At 36.9% G+C, this 20,273-nt stretch overlaps 1 protein-coding gene across 8 annotated transcripts in view; it reads left to right on the forward strand.

Annotated features, from left to right (window-relative positions):
* The window catches only part of CEP112 (centrosomal protein 112), a 646,693-nt gene that overhangs the window by 321,369 nt on the left and 305,051 nt on the right, over positions 1–20,273 (forward strand). For all 8 annotated transcript variants that reach the window (XR_005195271.1, XR_005195272.1, XM_017497316.2 and 5 more), the window contains one exon: positions 8,154–8,384. Coding sequence is in view for 6 of the 8 variants with exons in the window: in XM_017497316.2 (XP_017352805.1) it covers positions 8,154–8,384 (231 nt within the window). In the remaining 2 variants the exon portion in view is untranslated. The remainder of the gene's footprint in view (positions 1–8,153; positions 8,385–20,273) is intronic.

Raw genomic sequence — 20,273 nt, forward strand, 5'->3', positions numbered from 1 at the left:
CATTGCTTCATTGTCAAAGATCTGTTGACTATATTTTTGTGGGTCTATTACTAGGCTCTCTATTCTGTTTAATTAATCTATGTGTCTTTTTTTTTTTTTTTTTNTTTTTTTTTTTTTTTTTTTTTGACAATACCATGCCGACACTGTCTTGATTACTGCAGCTTTATTGTAAGTCTTTAAATCAGGTAATTTGAATCCTCCAACTTTGTTCTTTTCTTCAGTATTGTGCTGGTTATTCCAGGTCTTTTCCCTTCCCATATGAGCTTTAGTATCAGGGCATTGCTAGCAGTTTATTTGGCTCATGGTGCTGCAGACTATACAGGCATGGCATCAGCATTTGCTTTTGGTGAGGGCCTCAGGAAGCTTCCATTCTTGGCAGAAGGTGAAGGAAGAGCAGGCACGTCATGTGACGAGAGAGAGGGCAAAGAGTGTGAGGAGAAGGTGCCAGATTCAACAATGGAGATCACATTTTAACCTGAGATTTGGAGGAGACAAATATTTAAACTATATCATCTTTCTTCACAGTTTCATACTTTTCCTCATATAGATCTTGTGCATTTAGTTCTTTCATTTAATGTTCTATTTCTTCCATAAATTGTTAATGCATTTTTGAGTATGGTTTTTCTATTTGCATATCAGTTTTGAACTAAAGTCATTGCATAATGCCAGCAATTAAAAATGTTTTCCTCTCAGTTACCAGAACATACACTGTTGTTCACACTGGAAATAGATTCAGTGTTTCTGTAGAGCAACTAGGAAAAAACATTACAAAGGTATTCCTGTACTTTGACTTATCTTTCTTTTTCTTTTTGGGCCTCCCTATTTTCTGCAACACAATAATATTGAATTAAGCCAAATGACCCTACACTGACCTCTCAGTATTCAAATGTAAAGAATAGTCACACATCTCTTGCTTTAAATCAAAAGATAGAAATGATTGCGCTTAGAAAGGAAGGCATGTTGAAAACCAAGACAGCTTGAAAGTTAGCTTTCTTGTGCCAAATCATTAGCCAAGTTGTGAAAGCAAAGGAAAAGTTCTTGAATGAAATTAAATTAAATAACTAAAACTGTTACTCTAGTGAACACATGAATGATAAGAAAAAAAACAGCATTATTGCTTGATATAGAGCAAGTTTTAGACATCTAAATAGAAGATCAAACCAGCCACAATATTCCCTTAACCCAAAGCCTAATCCAGAGCAAGGCCTTAATTCCCTTCAATTCTTTTAAGGCTGAGAGAGGTGTGGAGGCTGCAGAAGAAAAGTCTGAAGCTAGCAGAAGTTGGTTTATGAGGTTTAAAGAAAGAAGCCATTTCTATAACATAAAAGTGCAGGTGAAGCAGTAAGTGCTGAGGTAGAAGCTGCAGCAGTCTAGTCAGAAGATCTAGCTGGGATCACTGATGGAAGCAGCTACATTAAACAACAGATTTTCAGTGTAGACAAAAGAGCCTTCTTTTAGAAGAAGGCGCCATCTAGGACTTTCATAGCTAGAGAGGAAAAGTCAATGCCTAGCTTCAAAACTTCAAAGGACAGACTGACTCTCCTGTTAGGGGTTAATGCAGCTGGTGACTTGAAGTTGAAGCCATTGCTCATTTATCATTTTGAAAATCCTAGGGCCCTTAAGAATGATGCTAAATCTAATGTGCCAGTGCTTTCTAAATGAAATAAGAAAGCCTAGATGGCAGCACATCTGTTTAGAGACTGGTTTACTGAATATCGTAAGCCTATTCTTAAGACCACCTGTTCGGAAAAGAAAGATACCTTTCAAAAATTACTGTGCATTGACAATGTACCTGGTCATCCAAGAGTCTGAGGGAAATGTACAAGGAAATTAATGTCATTTTCATGCCTGCTAACCCAACATCCATTCTGTTGTCCATGGATCAAGGAGTCATTTTAAGTCTTGTTATTTAAGGAATGTATTGCATAAGATTATAACTGCCATAGATAGTAATTTCTCTGATGGATCTGGGCAAAGTAAATTGAAAACTTTCTGAAAAGGATTGACCATTCCAGAAGCCATTAAGAACATTTGTGATTCATGGGAAGAGGTGAAAATATCAACATTAACAGGATTTGGAAGAAGTTGATTCCAACCCTCATGGATGACGTTGAGGGGTTCAGGACTTCAATGGAAGTCACTGCAGATGTGATGGAAATAGCACATGAACTAGAACTAGAAATGTGCCTGAAGATGTGACTGAATTGCCGCAAGATCAATCTTGAATAGATGAGGAACCGTTTCTTATAGATGATCATGAAAGCAATTTATTGAGATGGAACCTATACCTGGTGAAGATGCTGGGAACATTGTTGACCTGACAATAAAAGAGTTAGAGTATTATGTAAACTTAGTTGATAAAGCAGTATCAAGTTTGAGAGGATTCACTTCCATTTGAAAAAAGTTCTGTTGTGGATAAAATGCCATGAAACAGCTTTGCATGCAACAGAGAAATCTTCTGTAAAGGAAATCAATCAACATGGCAAACTTCATTTTTGTCTTATTTTAAGAAACTGGAACAGTCGCCCAACCTCCAGCAACCACCACCCTGGTTAGTCAGCAAGTCATCAATATCAAGACAAGTCTCTCCAGCAGCAAAAAAGATTGGGACTTAAGATTGACTTAGATGATTGTTAATACTTCTTAGCAATAAAGTATTTTAAATTAAGGAATGTACATTGTTTTTTAGACGTAACGCTCACTGAGTAAACTGCAAGCTTGTCCAACCCACCTTATTTTACTTTTGTTGTGGTTCTGTTTTGTTTTGCTTTAGGCTTTTAGCAGCCAGAAGCCATGGTTTTTAGTTTCTGTCCCTAGTGATAAGCAGAAAAGAGAGATGAGGAAGCGGCTTTACTGGCCCAGCCAGAAATAGAAACTAAAGAGGTCAGGAGTTTGAGACCAGCCTGACCAATATGGTGAAACCCTGTCTCTACTAAAAAATACAAAAATTAGCCAGGCATGGTGGCGGGCGCCTGTAGTTTCAGCTACTGGGGAGGCTGAGACAGGAGAATTGCTTGAACCTGGGAGACAGAGGTTGCAGTGAGTCAAGATTACACCCCTGCACTCCAGTCTGGGTGACTCCATCTCAAAAACAAAAAAACCCATGACTGTGTTCTCTCCCTTGGACACTCCTGAATAGTATATAACTTATAAGCACTGGGAAACCAACCAATATCATTGAGATATTTACTTCATTGCAATATTCACTTCATTGCAATATTTGCTTTATTGAGGTGATCCGGAACCAAACCCACAGCATCTCTGTGATTTCCCTGTACTGGAAGGATGAAATACCAGGGAGCCACTAAATGGGAATTAAATTAAAATTGGGTGTGTGAAAATATAGAACAGTATCTACACAGTGATAACAATGTGCATAAAAATATTTTTATATACATTGACAGAGACTGAAATTCAATTTGGGATGGTCTCAGTGCTTTTCAAAAACTAACATCTTTGCTTTTTTTTTTTTTTTTCTGGGTGGGCACAGTGTGTAATATTTGGGTGATAGTTACATTAGAAGCCCAGATTTCACCACTGTGCAATATGCCCAAGTAACAAAACTGTACTTGTGCTCCCAAATCTATAAAAAATATATACTTTTTAATTTTCAAAAAGACATTTGGCCTTTATGGATTTTTGGGTGTTAACTTTGTACTAACCATAGTGAAAATTGGGAGATAGAGATGCATAATAACAGATTAATTAAGTACAATAAATACATACTCCTATGACAAATTCTTAGGACTTTGAGATGATACAGTATATGATAAAAAGCAGACTTTCAAATCGACTTGAATGTGGATAAAATCTTTCCATAGCTATTTTTCTCAGACTATTATTTAGATGTTGTCACTTCTTGTCCTCCACAAATATTAGCTTTTCTTTTGCATTTTCTATACTATTACCTTTCTCTGCTCTTCCCAGGGGAGTTCTTCTATCTTACCATCCTTCCAATGCACAATTATTTTCTTTGGCTTTAGCTAACTTGCTCTTTTTTTCTATCATTTTCATTTTTTTCTTCTTTTATGACTTATTAATTGCAGCTTTCATGTCTGTAACTTCTTCTATTACTTTCAGTATATTAAGTATCTATGTTACTGTTTGTATGTTTATTAGGGATTTTTTTGAGATGAGATGTCATTCTGTCACCCAGGCTGTAGTGCAGAGCATGATCACTGCAGCCTCCTGGGCTCAATTGATCCTCCGTCTTCAGCCTCCTTAGTAGCTGGGACTATAGGTGCACCCCGCCACACCTGACTAATTTTTGTAGCGTTTGTAGAGAAGGAGCCTTACTATGTTACCCAGCCTGGTCTTGAACTCCTAGGCTCAAGCGCTCCACCGGCCTTGGCCTCTCAAAGTGCTGGGATTATAGGCATAAGCCACCACACCTAGCCTATTATGCATTTAAAAAATTTTTGATTCATCTGTTCCAATTATACTGCTTCAGGTAATATATGTTATTTAGGTATCTCTTTTTGGTAGTAGTTTCGCTCCTCAGGTTTATTTACTTTGGCCAGGGGGCCCATTTCCCCCTGGGCCTATCAGATAGACTGACTGGGAAGGAGCAGAAGGGCCGCCTTTAGTCCCTGATCTGTTGGATGAGCTCATGGAAGGAGGAGATTATGAACCCTCAGACAGAGCCCTTCATTGCCATACCACTCCCTTTCACAGTTACTTCATCAGGAAAACCTGCTGCTCAGGAATGTACCTAAGCACCCAGAAATAAATGTCTAATGACTAAGTCATTCATCCTGGAAATTTGGAGGGAAGAGTGTGGAAGGGGGAATACCCAGGAAGATCAGATAAGTCTGCACCTGTTTCTCCAGCTCCTCACCCAAGGAAGGCTTTTGCTTTCCTTGGTATTGACTGACTGATGTCAACACCATGTTGAGCTCTTGCTCCCAACGTGGTAATGGAACAGATATGATTTTACCTGGAAGCAAAAGAGAGAGAAGAGCAGAAAGTAAAGCATTCCTGCAACCTACCTTCTTAGAGCAGTTTTCTATTATTTTCTTCCCCTGGCTGCACCCCCTTCTTTTTTGCACATGTATATTCTGCAGTTTTGATATGTTTATTATTGTTATAATCATTAGTATCTCAGATTCATGCTTCCTGTGTGCTTTCTCCACGATTTTGGGGAAGGGAGGCAGCAACGCATCCTGCTCTGCCATGTTGATATCCCTGAGCTTTTTTTTTTTTTTAATTGTACTTTAGGTTCTGGGGTACATGTGCAGATCATGCAGGGTTGTTGCATAGGTACATACATGGCAAGGTGGTTTGCTGCTTCCATCCCCCCATCATCTATATCTGGCATTTCTCCCACATTATCCTTCCCAACCCTCCCACCTCCCTGCTGTCCCTCCTCTAGCCCCTCCCAACTGATCCCAGTGTGTGATACTCCCCTCCATGTGTTCACATGTTCTCATTGTTCAACACCCACCTGTGAGTGAGTACATGTGGTGTTTGATTTTCTGTTCTTGTGTAAGTTTGCTGAGAATGATGGTTTCCAGTGTCATCCATGTCCCTACAAAGGACACGAACTCATCATTTTTTATGGCTGTGTAGTATTCCATGATGTATATGTGCCACATTTCCTTTGTCCAGTCTATCATTGATGGGCATTTGGGTTGGTTCCAGGTCTTTGCTATTGTAAACAGTGCAGCGATGAATGTTCTGCCTCCCAAAAATGTAACTGTTGTCACTGCTAAAGTCTATCTGCTTTTAGAAGATGTATTCTCTATTTCAGAGTCTGATTGCATTGACTATCTCTTCTCTTGGGTTCAAAGGAATCATTATAAAACAAAGAACAAAGGTAAAAGACTTTGTTTTCATGGACAGTTGATCTACAGCTGAATACTGATATACAGATATCAATCTGTGAAATAGAGAAACAAATAAATGTTAAAACATTGCATAGATTTCCTGAAGAAAGAAAATAACTAATTTTTTCCACTACAGATTTACAAGAATCAGCCTTTTATATAAAGTCCTTTCACACCTTCCTTTGGGACTAGTACAAGTAAGCTTTTCTTAGAGAGCCCAGGTATAAATGGGACATCCCATCACCTCCCATCTCAAAGGCTCAGATTTATTACTAGAAAGCATTGTCTTTCCTCTAACATAAATGTTTTTGTTCTAGATGTCTTTTCCAGTCTAGTGTAGAGAAGCCACAGGGCTAATCGTTGAGCTAATATATACTGAACACAATCTAAAATAAGCAAAACTTTGTATATTAATATCTATCCTCCTGGGTTGTTACGAAGATTAAAATAATCTGTATAAGATGCCTGATGCAAGTAAACACTCAAAATTATAGCAATTATTATTTATCATGTAGAAATCACAAAATTGTTCAAATTAAAAATAGGATGATATAATATTTGTATTGAAAATGAAATAATTCTTGCAGATATTTTGACCAAAGCAACTTCTCGTCATTTAGCTTTGTATTCTTATTCCCAGCGTCATAATGTGACATTTAGATTACTGTTGCTTTTTTATTTTTCTGGTTTCCAGTCAAGGAAATGTTGATTTATGCAGTGCTTGTTGAAAGTACATCAGGCATGAAATGAAACATTTATCATTGTGTTTTAGAAAATGTTGCATTGCTGGCTTATGTGTTGGTGGCAATAAGTAAGTGACAGAAGATTTCAACAATGTAACAAGTTTGACATGATGAGTATGTATAGAACATAGCACTGGAAAACTAGAAAATACAGAATACACATTTCTTAGCACTCATACTTGAAGCTTTTAAAAAATTGGCTACATAACTTGCCATCAAACATTCTCAAAATTTGCAAAGACTTAATGGGAGACAGACTACATTCTTTGGCCACAATGCAATTAGAAGTGAATGACAAAGCAATAGCCATTGAAGTCCATGTCCTGAGTTGAACGGTGTCCCCCTCAAAATTTAATGTCCACACAGGAACTGTGAATGTGATACCATTTGGAAACAGGATTTTTGCAGTTGTGATCAAGTTAAAATTAGGTGATGCTGGATTAAGATGGGCCCTAAATGCAGTATGATCAGTGTCCTTATAAAACAGGGCACCACGGAGACACAGACACCCAGAGAGAACAAATCCATGTGAAGACAAAGGGACTAATGGGAATGATGCATTTACACACCAAAGAACGGTAAGGATTGTCAGGAAATACCAGAAGCTGGAGACAGGCATGGAACAGCTTCTCCTTCAGAGGTTCCAGGAGGAACCAACTCTGCCAACACCTTGATTTTAAGACTTCTAGCCTCCAGAACTATAAGAGTAAAACTCTGTTCTTTTAAGCCATCTAGTTTGTGCTACTTTGTTATGGCAACCCTGGGAAGCTAATATGTCCCATATGCTTGGGAATTAAGAAACATACTTCTAAGTGGTTCATAAGTCAAAGAAAAAAATCATAAGAGAAGTTAAAAAAATATTTTGAACTAAACGATAATGAAAATACCACATATCTAAACCAAAGAGATGGAACTAAATCAATAGAGAATGATTTGTAGTTTTACATTTATAAATCAGAAAAGAATAAATGACAAAAATAAATAAGTATCCAAAATAAGAAGTTAGAAGGAATACAAAATAAACCTTAAAAAAATAGGAAGAAGGACATAAAAATAAAAGCAGAAATCAATAAATAAAAAGGAAAAATCCAATAGGGAACACTGGATGGATTTCAGGAACATAATGATGTTGAATATTTGAAAAAGCAAGTTTCAGAAAAATATATGTAATATTCCATTTACACAGATCTTAGAAACAAGTAAAACTAAACAATATGCTGTTTAAGGATACAAATGTATGGTAAAATGTTCCAGGTGGTGTTTGCGTCTAAGCTAGGAGGGAAAGACATGGGAGTACGGAATGAAGGAGGGAGAGGAAGGAGGGAGGAAAGAAGGAATGAAGGAAGAAAGGGAGGGCAGGAAGGAATGAAGGAAGAAAGGGAGGGCAGGAAGGAATGAAGGAAGAAAGGGAGGGCAGGAAGGAATGAAGGAAGAAAGGGAGGGCAGGAAGGAAAGAAGAAAGGATGGAGTGCAAGCCAAACTTTCATATGTTCATATTTCGCTTATTGGCCTTTTGCCCATTGGTTCTTCTTTTGTGACTTCCCTATTCATATCCTCTACCCATTTTTCCATTTTTTAAAATAAGGTTATTGCTGACATGGAGGCTCAGGTTCACAAGTTGAGAGAAGAACTGATTAATGTGAACTCACAGCGGAAACAGCAGCTGGTAGAGCTTGGTCTTCTTCGTGAAGAGGAAAAGCAAAGGGCTACCAGGGAACATGAGACTGTCGTCAACAAACTGAAGGCCGAATCAGAAAAGATGAAAATAGAGCTGAAAAAGACTCACGCTGCTGAGACAGAGATGACATTGGAAAAGGTAAGATATTTAATTGGCTTTTTTAACAGTCAGTTGAAACCCATGTTTAGAATCCACTGCCACCACTCTTTCATTTAATCTCCAAAAGGTAGTAGACATGGAATTACTCTTGAAATGTATAAACTCTTCAGTCAAGCAACTTAAGTATTTTGCTCTTATGTCTAAGCACCAGTGAAATAGTCTGGGGAATTTCCTTTTTCTTTGATTTTCATGAAAGGTGTTATATGGAATATCCTATTCCATAGTCATTAAATACACATTGTAGTAAAGCAATATTATAATGTCGTCAGATATTATTTTGATTAGAAATACTGGGGCTGTATCCCTTAATTTTCCCAAAAGGAGACTAAGTTTCAGATCCTCCCTCAGTCATCTAATGAGCATTTCTAGATTTTACAGTTTTTATTATAACAATGTAACACAAATGATGACTTACTTTCCCAGGTTGGTATTTCAGTAGAAATAAGAAGAATCTTTTTAGAATTATATAGTATTGGAATAAATGTCAATATTACATTTATACATTTTGGTTGGACTTATATTCAAGGTACAATCTCAAATAGTCTTTCTTTTGATGTTCAGGAAAAGTATAACTATTTTAATCAGGTACTAAATGTGAATTGCTATTTCCAAAAGTTCCTCCTGAGTTTCTTAAGACCAGTCTTTATCCTGGAAATGAGAAACGTGAAAAGAGTAACTTAAGAATCATCTAATTTTGTTTAATTTTTTCCCACTTATCTTTCTTCATCTTCAAACAGTGTTGAGCCTTTAAAGACTATGCAATACCTTGCTAACCGTTACTGCGCTGATTTTACATAGACTGAGATCCTAAGGTTCTTGCTTTATTGTACCTTAATTCATTTGAAAGTCAGATTTCAGAAGGTTTGGCCCTTGGCAGCATAGCTCTGAACCCAGAAATAAATAAGAAAAAGGACGGTAAATAGGCAGGAGTGGGCTGGGTACGGTGGCTCACACCTGTAATCCCAGCATGTTGGGAGGCCAAGGTGGGCAGATCACAAGGTCAAGAGATTAAGACCATCCTGGCCAACATAGTGAAACCCCTTCTCTACTAAAAATACAAAAATTAGCTGGGCATGGTGGCACATGCCTGTATTCCTAGCTACTCTTGAGGCTGAGGCAGGAGAATCACTTGAACCCAGGAGGCAGAGGTTGCAGTGAGCCGAGATTAACACCACTGCACTCCAGCCTGGTGACAGAGCAAAACTCTGCCTCAAAAAAATAAAATAAAATAAAAAAAGGCAGGAGGGAGCCTGACTTCTTGGAGGAACAGCGGAGAAAGTGGTGTGTCTGGAAATGATGACAGAGAAGAAGAGAGGAAAGTGATGATGCCAGAGAAGAACCCTCAGGATGTGGGTCCAGGTTAGGTAGGTATGAGTAGGCCAGTGAGAGGGTTTTGCTTTGACTCTCTATGAGTAGAAGAGCTTGGCAGATTTTGAGCAGAGGAGTGACATGATCTGACTCACACTTGAGTAGGATCTCGTAATCTGCTGTGCTAAGAATAAACTCAATTGATGGCAAAAGAGGAGGTAGAGAGACCAGTTAAAAGGCTGATGCAAAAAAATATAGATGAAGGGTAATAGAGGCTTGGGCCTAGCCAGTAGCAGTGAAGGTAGTAAAACCTGATCAGATCTGGGATATTTTCTGAAGGTGGGGCTGACAGAATTCACTATTGATTCATATATGGGATATGCTGGGGGGTGGGGAGTGGGGTGGAGCAGTCATGGGCAGCACCAAGGATATTTTCCCAAGCCAGTGGACAGGTGGAATTCCTCTTTGCTAAAAGGAAGAAGATTATAAGACCAATAGGTTGAGCCAGTCAGGACATGTTCAGGCTAAGTGGGATGTTAGTGATAATTCCCTCACAGCAGGATAAAATGATAATGTCTCGATGCTAAAATATGTAGTTTCAGGAATTAGGGAAATATTCTTATATGGTATAGTCTCAGACTTTGACAATAGCAGATGAAAGAGAGAACGATGGAAAGTAAAAGTGGCGTTGGCACTTATCTTTTCTGTTCACTCTTACACACACCTCACCTTGGCTTCAGTCAACTCCTCTAGCAGTTCAAAGTATTTCTGAGTCAGTGTTCTTAAATGGCACAGATACCGGTGCACCTTGATTGAAGAAAATTGGATATGCCAAAGTCAGACATATAACACATCCAATTTAGACCTTAATTTTCTTGCATTATATATTCACACTTCAAATACCTCTTTTTAATAGGAGATGAACTTTATCAAGTGTAGGTTTATATGTGATGTTAACTAATTTACAGGTTAAAGATAATTTTAAAATTAGTATTAGAACCTGACTTTTTATACCCCAGAAAGGCATTATCCCAGGCACTGTGGGTATATAAAAAAGGGGGGAGGAGGCCACTGTCCTCAGATAGATAAAGTAATAGTGACTGCAACAAAAATACTGCAGGTACACATACGCAGATAACTATAATACAAGGCAGTGTGAATTTGGAGAAACTTGTTTTCTGCTGAGGAAATCAGGGAAAATTAATTGGGAGAGATGTCATTTGAATGAGACATAAGTAACATAAGTAGGATTTTAACTAGTAGATATGTTGGATGGTGTTCTAAGTCAAAAGAATAAGAAAAGCAAGAGCAAACAAAGCCATTTCCATAACTTAGAGGCTGATCAAGGGGTGAGCTGGCGATCGAGCTAAGATAGCTTTGTGGTCATTGAAGGCTCCAAAGGTGTGATAAGCATTTTTGCTTCATTGGGTAAACAGTGAGGAGTTGCTGAAGGTTTTTGAGAAATAAAGTGTCAAGATGCAAGTGATTATTAGGAACATCATCCTCTTGGTGTTGGCAAGATGTGGTAGCAGCAGCAGGAGTTAACAAGGACCGGATTAATCCGGGCGAGAGGTCCTTGAGAGCACAGTAGATGTGCGTGAGAAGGCAGTGAGGGTGTTGGCGGTAGCAAGGGGACAAAGCGGACATTTGAAATTCATCGTAGAGATAGCACTGATTAGGCTTAAGTATAAATCCATCAGGAACATAGTTTCTGGTTGGAGGAGGAGGAAGCTGAATTGAGTTAAGAACATGCGGAGTTTGAAGTGACATAACACTTTCCCTTGCTGCTGAAAAAAAATGTTTCTGGATATCCCAAGAGCTGGCAGAATTGGAGACAAACAGCTGTGGGAATCACCCACAGAGAAGGCCTGGCCTGTGGCCTTCAGAGTGAATGGGATTGTTAAAGCGAGGGGAAAGAGGTGGGAGGGAGGGAGAAAGAGCAACTGTGAAGGAAAAACTTAGGGGTACAACTCCATTTAAGAGGTCCGGGAGGAAACAAAGAAGGGTCACAAAGGTAGAAGGAGCATGAGAAGAATGCATTTTTATGGAAAGAGGGGAAAAGACTATTTGGAAAGGGGGATTGTCAAGAATGTGACCCAAACTCAGGAAGGATGAGGGTTGAAGAATGGTCACTGGATTTGAAACCATGAAGTTACTGATGATTGGACAGTGTACCGAAAGTGATAGTGTGCCCAGAAACAGGGGTACAAAAGATAAGTCAGGAAGTGGAAGTGACGGAACATACAATACAAAGTGGAAGTTTGGGAAAATACAATCTTAAAAGGAAGATGTTCCAAAAAGCAGCACAAGTTAAAGAGAAAATATTTTGGGGCTGAACATGTCTTGAACGTTTTTAAGTACATAAGAAGGGACTAATGAAGAGGAACAGCTTAATGGTGTGAAGAATCAGAAATCATTGATGGCTTGTGATCTGTGAGGTGATGCAGGTGGAAATGGCATCCCCAGCAGAGACCCAGCACAGGCCCACCTTGGCCCTCGGCTACAAGGCTTCAAGGGTCCATTGGTCTTTTCCCAGAATGTGCCACACTCTCCCCTGCCTCCAGGTCTTTGCCACTGTCACCCTCTGCCAGAATGCTTCTCTGCATGATTTTTGGTTGGCCAACCTCTTTGTCTTCATTCTGTACCTCTCAGAGCATCCTTCTCTGACCTTCTCATCTAAAGTCTGCCCTACCTATGCCACCTTTTTTGTCCCATTTTCTTCATAGCTCATTGCATTACCTGAAATCATCCTTTTACTTGTTCACTTGTTTATTTCCTCCCATCCACTAGAACATAAGCCCTGTTAGCAGGACCTTTTCTAGCTTGTTTACTTCCATACCACCGGTGCCTAGAAAGCCCAGCTTGTGACAGGCGCCCTCCAGGTATGTATTCTGTGAATGAGTGACAGGAGTCATGATCTTCACCAAGGAAGGAAGGAAGATGAGAACTGGAAAGATACAGAGAAACTTTTTGACAAGACTAGAAAACACCTGTAGCATCTGTATTCTTAGTAAAGAGTCAGAGTAGTGTGCTTAGGTGAGGATTTTCAAGAAAAGCGCAACAGGCTTCCAGCTGAACAGTGGAATGTCTTGGAAAGGAAGATGTAAGGGAATTCGTCCCCATAGAATTGGAGTTCTTCAGGTAGAGGAGGGAGCATGGGTATCCTGCATCGGGAAGAATGGAATGCTCCGGGATTGAAATGAGAACACAAGGGATCCCAGAGGGTAGAAAGGAGGTTTGAGCACAGAACTTTTAGCTGACATGGATAGAGGTACTGAGATGAACCAGAATGGAGGCACTGTGGACCAAGAGGGAGAGTCTAGGGAAAGGGAAGAGTGTATTACATAGGCTGGTGTTGCGATGAGGTTGGTTTGTGTCGTTGGTGGAATTCACCAACTTCATAGTCCACGTGATGAAATGTAAATGCTGTGCTCACATCAAGAGTAATTTGTAATTCCGATTGATTGTTATTTTTACTTAAATAGTCAGAGGAGTTTATCATTTCCAAATGTAGCAAAGACCTGGACTCTGAATTCCTTGAAAGTAGAAAGTATTTGTTTCTGATGCTTCAGGAGCCTGCGTGGTGTCTTACACAAAGTAAGCACTCATTAATATTAAGAGTGAATAAAAGAACGATAATCAACTGAGAAATTCCGGATAGCCTCTGTGCCTGGTCATGTGAATAGTTAAATTGTTATTGAGTTATTTGATCTCAATTTATTATAAATACTTTGGGTAGGATATGATACATCCTTGTATTCAAATACTCATTTATATGTTATTTTAGTGTTCTAATTTCCTACATCTCAGTTAATAAGTTAAAAACATAGCATAAATCTTTTCTCAGGCATACTTTGAATTTTTCTACACAAATTTTTTAAAATTTGAGTTTTTACTATAAGAGTTTGAATTAAGACTAACAAGCTGCTGATTCTGTTGTTAGTCTGTTGTGCCATTCTACAATTTATTTGAATTCTTCTCACCGTATCTTTTTAAAAGTTTGATGTTTTTATCATGTTTAAATAAATCTGAAATTTAAAGTGTTTGCCAGCAGTTTAAAATCTAGTCAATAATTCTGAGGTTTAGAAGTTAATTTTCTATTATTGAGTATAAAATTAAGGTTCAAGGAGGAAAGGACAGTAACACCAGAATATTAAATGATCTCAATGGAACATTCCGTATGGGTCTGTTTTTTCACTAGTGCTTACAATGTTAAGGTTATAAAAGAACTCCTAGGTCCAGACCCTACCTGAGTTTCTGTCAGCAGCAATTTAAACCCAGATGATATCTTCAGTGATTTTGAGTTAAAAGAAACATGAAATACCTCCACAAGGTCAAAATGCTTGAAATAGAGAATCCAAGAGAGTAAATGATTGACATTTGCAAAGTGAAAGCTTCTTTTGTGGCCTTATAAAATCTTTTCAAACTGAATTGAAACAAAGCTCATAAAGTATGAACTTTTGAAAAATTAAAGAACCTTACTAAGTGATGATAGTGGGTAATTTTCAGAGAATTGATTAAAACATGTATCTAAATTGTACCACTGTTTTAGAAACCTATTCAGCTATTTAAAAAAAAAACTTTCTTGAAATAGAAGATATTTTAGAAAATAGGGAAAGTAGAGAAAGGTGTAAAATTCCGTTACTACCACCACCCAGATATAATAGGAATAATTTAATGTACATGTAAAATAACCATATCAATTTAACTGCCCAAGATCATACTGATTAAACAATTCAGTCTCTTGCTTTTTAAAGCATTATACTAAGAATATTCCAATGTCATTTGAAATTCTTTGAAAATATTGTTTTCATTGTTTCATGATATTCTGTTTTATAGATATAACATAATTAATTGTGTGTGTTTTAAATTTTAGAACATTTAGGGTTTTTTTTGTTTGTTTGTTTGTTTTGTTTTGTTTTTTGATAGAGTCTTGCTCTGTTGCCCAGGCTGGAGGGCAGTGGCACAATCTTGGCTCACTGCAACCTCTGCCTCACATGTTCAAGCGATCCTTCTGCCTCAGCAGCTGAGTCTGCCTAGTTGAGACTACAAAAATTAGCTTCCACCACATGAAGCTAATTTTTGTATTTTTAGTAGAGATAAGGTTTTACCATGTTGGCCAGGCTGTCTCAAACTCCTGACCTCAGGTCATCCGCCCACCTTGGCCTCCCAAAGTACTGTGATTACAGGCGTGAGCCACTGCACCTAGCCAAACATTTAGTTTTTTAAAAAATATTGCTTAATGTGGAAATTGGCATTGTTATAAATAAACTTGTGCTAACATTTTCAATTTCCATTTTTTTTTAGGTTAAAATCCTAGTAGAATTAAAAGGTCCAATTGCATTTCAGAAAGTTTGCACTAATGTATGTTTACTTCAGTAGAGTATATACTTAGTCTGTGGATTTATTAGTAGCTTTTCCTAATTTTAGTACATGTTTGTGAAAATCAGTTGTTTTTCATTTGTATTTTTTAAGTGTGAAAGATTGAACATTTGCAGTCGATTTACCTGTTATTTATTTACACGTCATTTTCTGGAAATTGCCTGTGCGTGTCTTTTGCCAGGTTTTCTTCTTTTAGGGTCTTAATGTTTTTCTCATCAGCTTATCTAATAAACTCCTTTTATATTTAGGATGATAAAACCCTTATCTTTGTGGCAAAGATCTTTGGCATTTGCCTTTTTTGATTTAATTTTAAGATACAAAAACTTTTTATGTAAATTTAGTCTAATCTGTTCATCTTTTCTTTTGTGAATTATCCACTATAAATAGTTGTTTTCAGCTTCATGTTTTGATATTTATAAATATACCCAACATCAAACATTTTCTACAACATACTTTACTCAGTAAAAAGCTCTTTGGATTTTGACATGGCATTTACCAGCTTGGGTTCCTGGTCTATAATTTTAAGTGGTGTCTGAAGGATTATACTGGAATTCTGCCAGGGTAAAGTCATTAAAAGCCTTTGAGCAACAATTCAGCATCTTTTTCAAATTTAAGAAAAGCTCCATATGGCATAATTATTCAAAGCTAAGGTCATAGAAACTACTTAAACCTTTAAAATTTATAATTAAAGGATTAATATTAACTTATGAAGACATTGTCATTTAGGCTTAAGATGGATTTCCAACCTCAATTTTGTTCTTTTTACTTTCATCTTTTCCCGTTTTCCCTTGCTAAAAAATGTGAACTTTTATATCCTTAAACTTTAAATTAAATGTTATCCTCAGGTTAAAATTATAAAACTGATTGACAAACAATATCCTGTATATTTTTTATTATGTTTCACAAATATTGGTGAATTTAAAGTTGGCATTTTTCTCTGGATATATAAGCTGTAGCCTGGTCTAATGGATAATGGCACCTCTAAATATAAGAAGAAATTAATTTTCCAAGTAAAAAAATACACAAATAACTTGTAAAACTTAGGATGTGTACATAATTTGAATGTGATGAATTGATGTTCATTTATATTAAGGTTTGTATTAATGTGCTTTTGAATGACATAATTTGTAAAGCTTTCTTGAATATGAAAGATGTTATAATCTTGTCTTATACAAAAACTAAGACTTTTTTTGTCAAAATATACAAATCAAACCAAATCAAGTATTTTAGTTAAATACATTTATGTGTCTCATATGTAACAAGAGGAAATGGATGTTCCTTAGATCCTTTTTACATGAGCCCCCAGCTCTCCTACTTCATCTGATTTGTATTGCAGTGACTCCGTATCTGGAGAATTTATTAACAAAAAAAATCAGGGTACCTACCATCATTAATGTTTGAGTATTTACATGTTCAGAGGTCTATCTTCCTTACCTAAGAGGGACTGCAAAGCACAGTGTCAATGTGGAGTCATGGATGTAGTTGGAAACAGGCTGCTCCCTGCTGAATGGCTTTCACAGTTTCCCAAAGAATCTTTCCCTCTTTCTCCCTCTGCTTTCTGCTGCACGTTAAAGAGTACTTTATTTTCTGGCAATCCAGGAGAGCAAATCAATAGCTTAACTTCAAAGTCTAGTTTTCTGAAGCTTAAAAACTATGTTTTATTTGGAGAAAATTAAAAGAGTATATTTTATGTTAAGGTTATTTGAAAATAAAACCTAGAATTGTAAATGAATTAGTTTAATTTTAAAGTAGGCATTTAAAAATTACAAGATTAATCCTCCTTTGTCCTTCTGTAGCCTAATTTGTACTATTCTAATAGAACCATTAAAAAATTGGAGTTCTGTATTCCTCAGAGGTTTTTGGTTTTGTCTTTTTGGATGTCCTGCGGGGAAAAATTTTATATTTAAAATAAATGAAAATGCCTCAGGTCAATACAGCAAAAGATAGTGACTCAACTTGGGAAGTTACTGAAAGTAGAAAAGCTTATTTGCTGCTGTCAAAGGTCTATATTTAGATGGAGAGAAGTGGGAGTGAGTAACATAAGCAGATATTTGTGCCCTAAGTCTCGTGTGTGTGTGTGTGTGTGTGTGTGTGTGTGTGTGTGTGTGTCTGTGTACGTGCATGTACAGTTTAGGTCTGGGGAGATTTTTTTTTTGGTTTGTTTTTTGTTGTGTTTGTGTAAGATTAGTGCTGATAATTATGCAAACCTTTAAAAATACATATCGTTATGTAAGAATTATACGTATTTATTGGATATATATGATTTTGGGGGTGGGGAGGTCCAGGGGACAGAGTCTTGCTCTGTTGCCCAGGCTGGAATGCAGTGGTGCAATCCTGGCTCACTGCAACCTCCACCTCCTGAGTTCGAGCTGTCTCAGCATCCCGAGTAGCTGGGATTACAGGTGGCTAATTTTTGTATTTTTAGTAGAGATGGGGTTTCACCATCTTTCCCAGACTGGTCTTCAATGCCTGACCTCGTGATCCACCCGCCTCGGCCTCCCAAAGTGCTGGGATTACAGGCATGAGCCACTGCGCCCAGTCATAATACTTTTATACATTCTTGCAATGTGTCATGATCAAATCAGAGTAATTAGGATATCCAACATGTCAAACATTTATCATTCCTTTGTGTTAAGAAGATTTCAAATCTTCTTTTCTAGCTATTTTGAAATACACAATAAATTATTGTTAACTATAATCACCCCACTGTGCTATCGAACACTAGAACTTCTTACTTATATTTAACTGGATTGTTGTAGTCATTAACCAACCTCTATTTATGCCTTCTTCTCTTATTGTACTCCCACCTTCATGAGATCCACTTTTTTAGCTCCCATATATGAATGACAACATGCAATATTTGTCTTTCTGTGCCTGGCTTATTTCAGTTAACATAATGACATCTACATCCATGTTGCTGAAAATGAGAGAATTTCATTCTTTTTATAGCTGAGTAATACTGTGTTATGTGTATATTGCACATTTTCTTTATCCACCCCTTTGCTGATGTTGCACTTATGTTGTTTCCATGTCTTTGCTATTGTGAATGATGCTGCAATTAACATGGGTATGCAGATATCTCTTTGGTAGGCTAATTTCCTTTCTTTTGGATATATATTGGAATTGATAGGTTACGTGCTAGATCTGTTTTTAGTTTTTTGAGGAATCTTTATACTGTTTTCCATAGTGACTATACTAATATTCATTCCCACTAACAGTATACTAGTGTTCCCCTTTCTCTGTATCTTCATCAGCATTTGTTTTTTTGTCTTTTTGATAATAGCAATTTTAAGTGGATAAGCTATCTTCTCATTGTTGCTTTGGTTTGCATTTCTCTGATGATTAGTGATATGGAGCATTTTTTTCACATGCCCTGTTGGCAATTTGTATGCCTCCTTTTGAAAAATGTCTATTCAGGTCACTTGCCGATTTTTAAATTGGATTGTTTGTTTTTTGTTGTTGAGTTCTTTATATATTCTGACTATTAATCTTTTGTCAGATGGATAGTTTGCAAATATGTTCTCTCATTTCTTTTTACTCTTGATTGTCTTCTTTGTTATATAGAAGGTTTGTGCTAATACATATTTACTTCAATATGTTTTAAGATTTTTAGCTTAATATAATCCCATTTTTCTGCTTTTTCTTTGGCTGCCTGTGCATTTGAAGTCTTACCCTAAAAAATCTTTGCCTAGACCAATGTTTTCTTCAAGTAGTTTCAAACTCTTAGGTCTTACATTTAAGTCTTTAATCCATTTTGATTTGATTTTTGTGTAAGGTGAGAGATAGGGATCTGGTTTCGTTCTTCTACATATGGATATCCAGTTTTCCCAGTACTGTTTATTGAAGGGACTGTCATTTCTCCCAAGTATGTTCTTGGTACCTTTCTTAAAAATGAGTTAGCTGTAAAGGTGTGTTGGATTCTCTCTTCTGTTCCATTGGTCAATATGTATATTCCTCTGCCAGTACCATGCTGTTTGGGTTATGATAGCATGGCAGTATCTTTTGAAGTCTGATAGCGTGATTCTTCCAGCTTTATAATTTTTGTGTAAGAACACTTTGGCTTTTTGGGGTCTTTTGTGGTTCCATACACATTTTAGAATTGTCTTGTATATTTATCTGAAGAATATCATTGGTATTTTAATACAGATTGCAATGAATCTGTAGATTGTTATGGGTAGTGTGGGCATTTTATCATTGTTAATTACTCCAATCCATGAGCATGGAGTATCATTCCATTTTCGTGTTCTCTTTAATTTCTTTGATAGTGTTTTAAGTTTTCAGCATAGAAACTTTTACTACTTTTGGTTAAATTCATTCATAGATTTTTTTTTTTGTAGCTGTTATAAATGGGATTGGTTTCTTGAATTTTTTTTGAAGATTGTTCACTGTTGGTGTATTGAATTGCTACTGATTTTTGCATGTTGATTTTATGTCCTGCAACTTTACTGACTTTATTTGTTTTAACATTATTTTGGTGGAGTCTTTAGGTTTTTCTAAATATAGGATCATGTTGTCTGTGAATAAGGATAATTTGACTTCTTCCTTTCTAATTTAGATGCCCCTTATTTTTTTCTCTTAACTAATTGCTCTGACTAGGACTTCCAATACTATCCATGTTGAATAGAAATGGTGAAAGTGAGCATCTTTGAATTATTCCAGATTTTAGAGGAAAGGCTTTCAGTTTTTCCCTTTTCAGTATGATGTTACCTCCTGGGTTTGTCATTTATGGCTTTACTGTTTTGAGAAGTGTTTCTACTACGTGAGGTTTGGTGAGAAATTTTTAAAATCATAAATGGATGTTGAATTTTATTGAGTGATCTTTCAGCATCTGTTGTTGAAGTGATCATATGGTTTTTGTTCTTGGTTTTATTAATGTGATGTGTTACATTTGTTGATGTGTTTATGTTGAATCATCCTTGCATCCCTGGGATGAATCCCACTTGATCATGATGAATGATCTTTTTAATGTGTTGCTGAATTCAGTTTGCTAGTATGTTCTTGAGGATTTTTACATCTATGTTCATGAGGGATATTAACTTCTAGTTTTGTGTTTGTGTGTGTGTGTGTGTGTGTGTGTGTGTGTGTGTCCTTGTCTGGTTTTAGTATTAGGCGAATGCTGGCCTTGTAGAATAAGTTTAGAAGTATTCTCTCCTCTTCAGTTTTTTGTTGTTGTTGTTT

The sequence above is a fragment of the Cebus imitator genome, unplaced genomic scaffold, assembly GCF_001604975.1.
Source record: "Cebus imitator isolate Cc_AM_T3 unplaced genomic scaffold, Cebus_imitator-1.0 Scaffold229, whole genome shotgun sequence".
Taxonomy (NCBI): Eukaryota; Metazoa; Chordata; class Mammalia; order Primates; family Cebidae; genus Cebus; species Cebus imitator.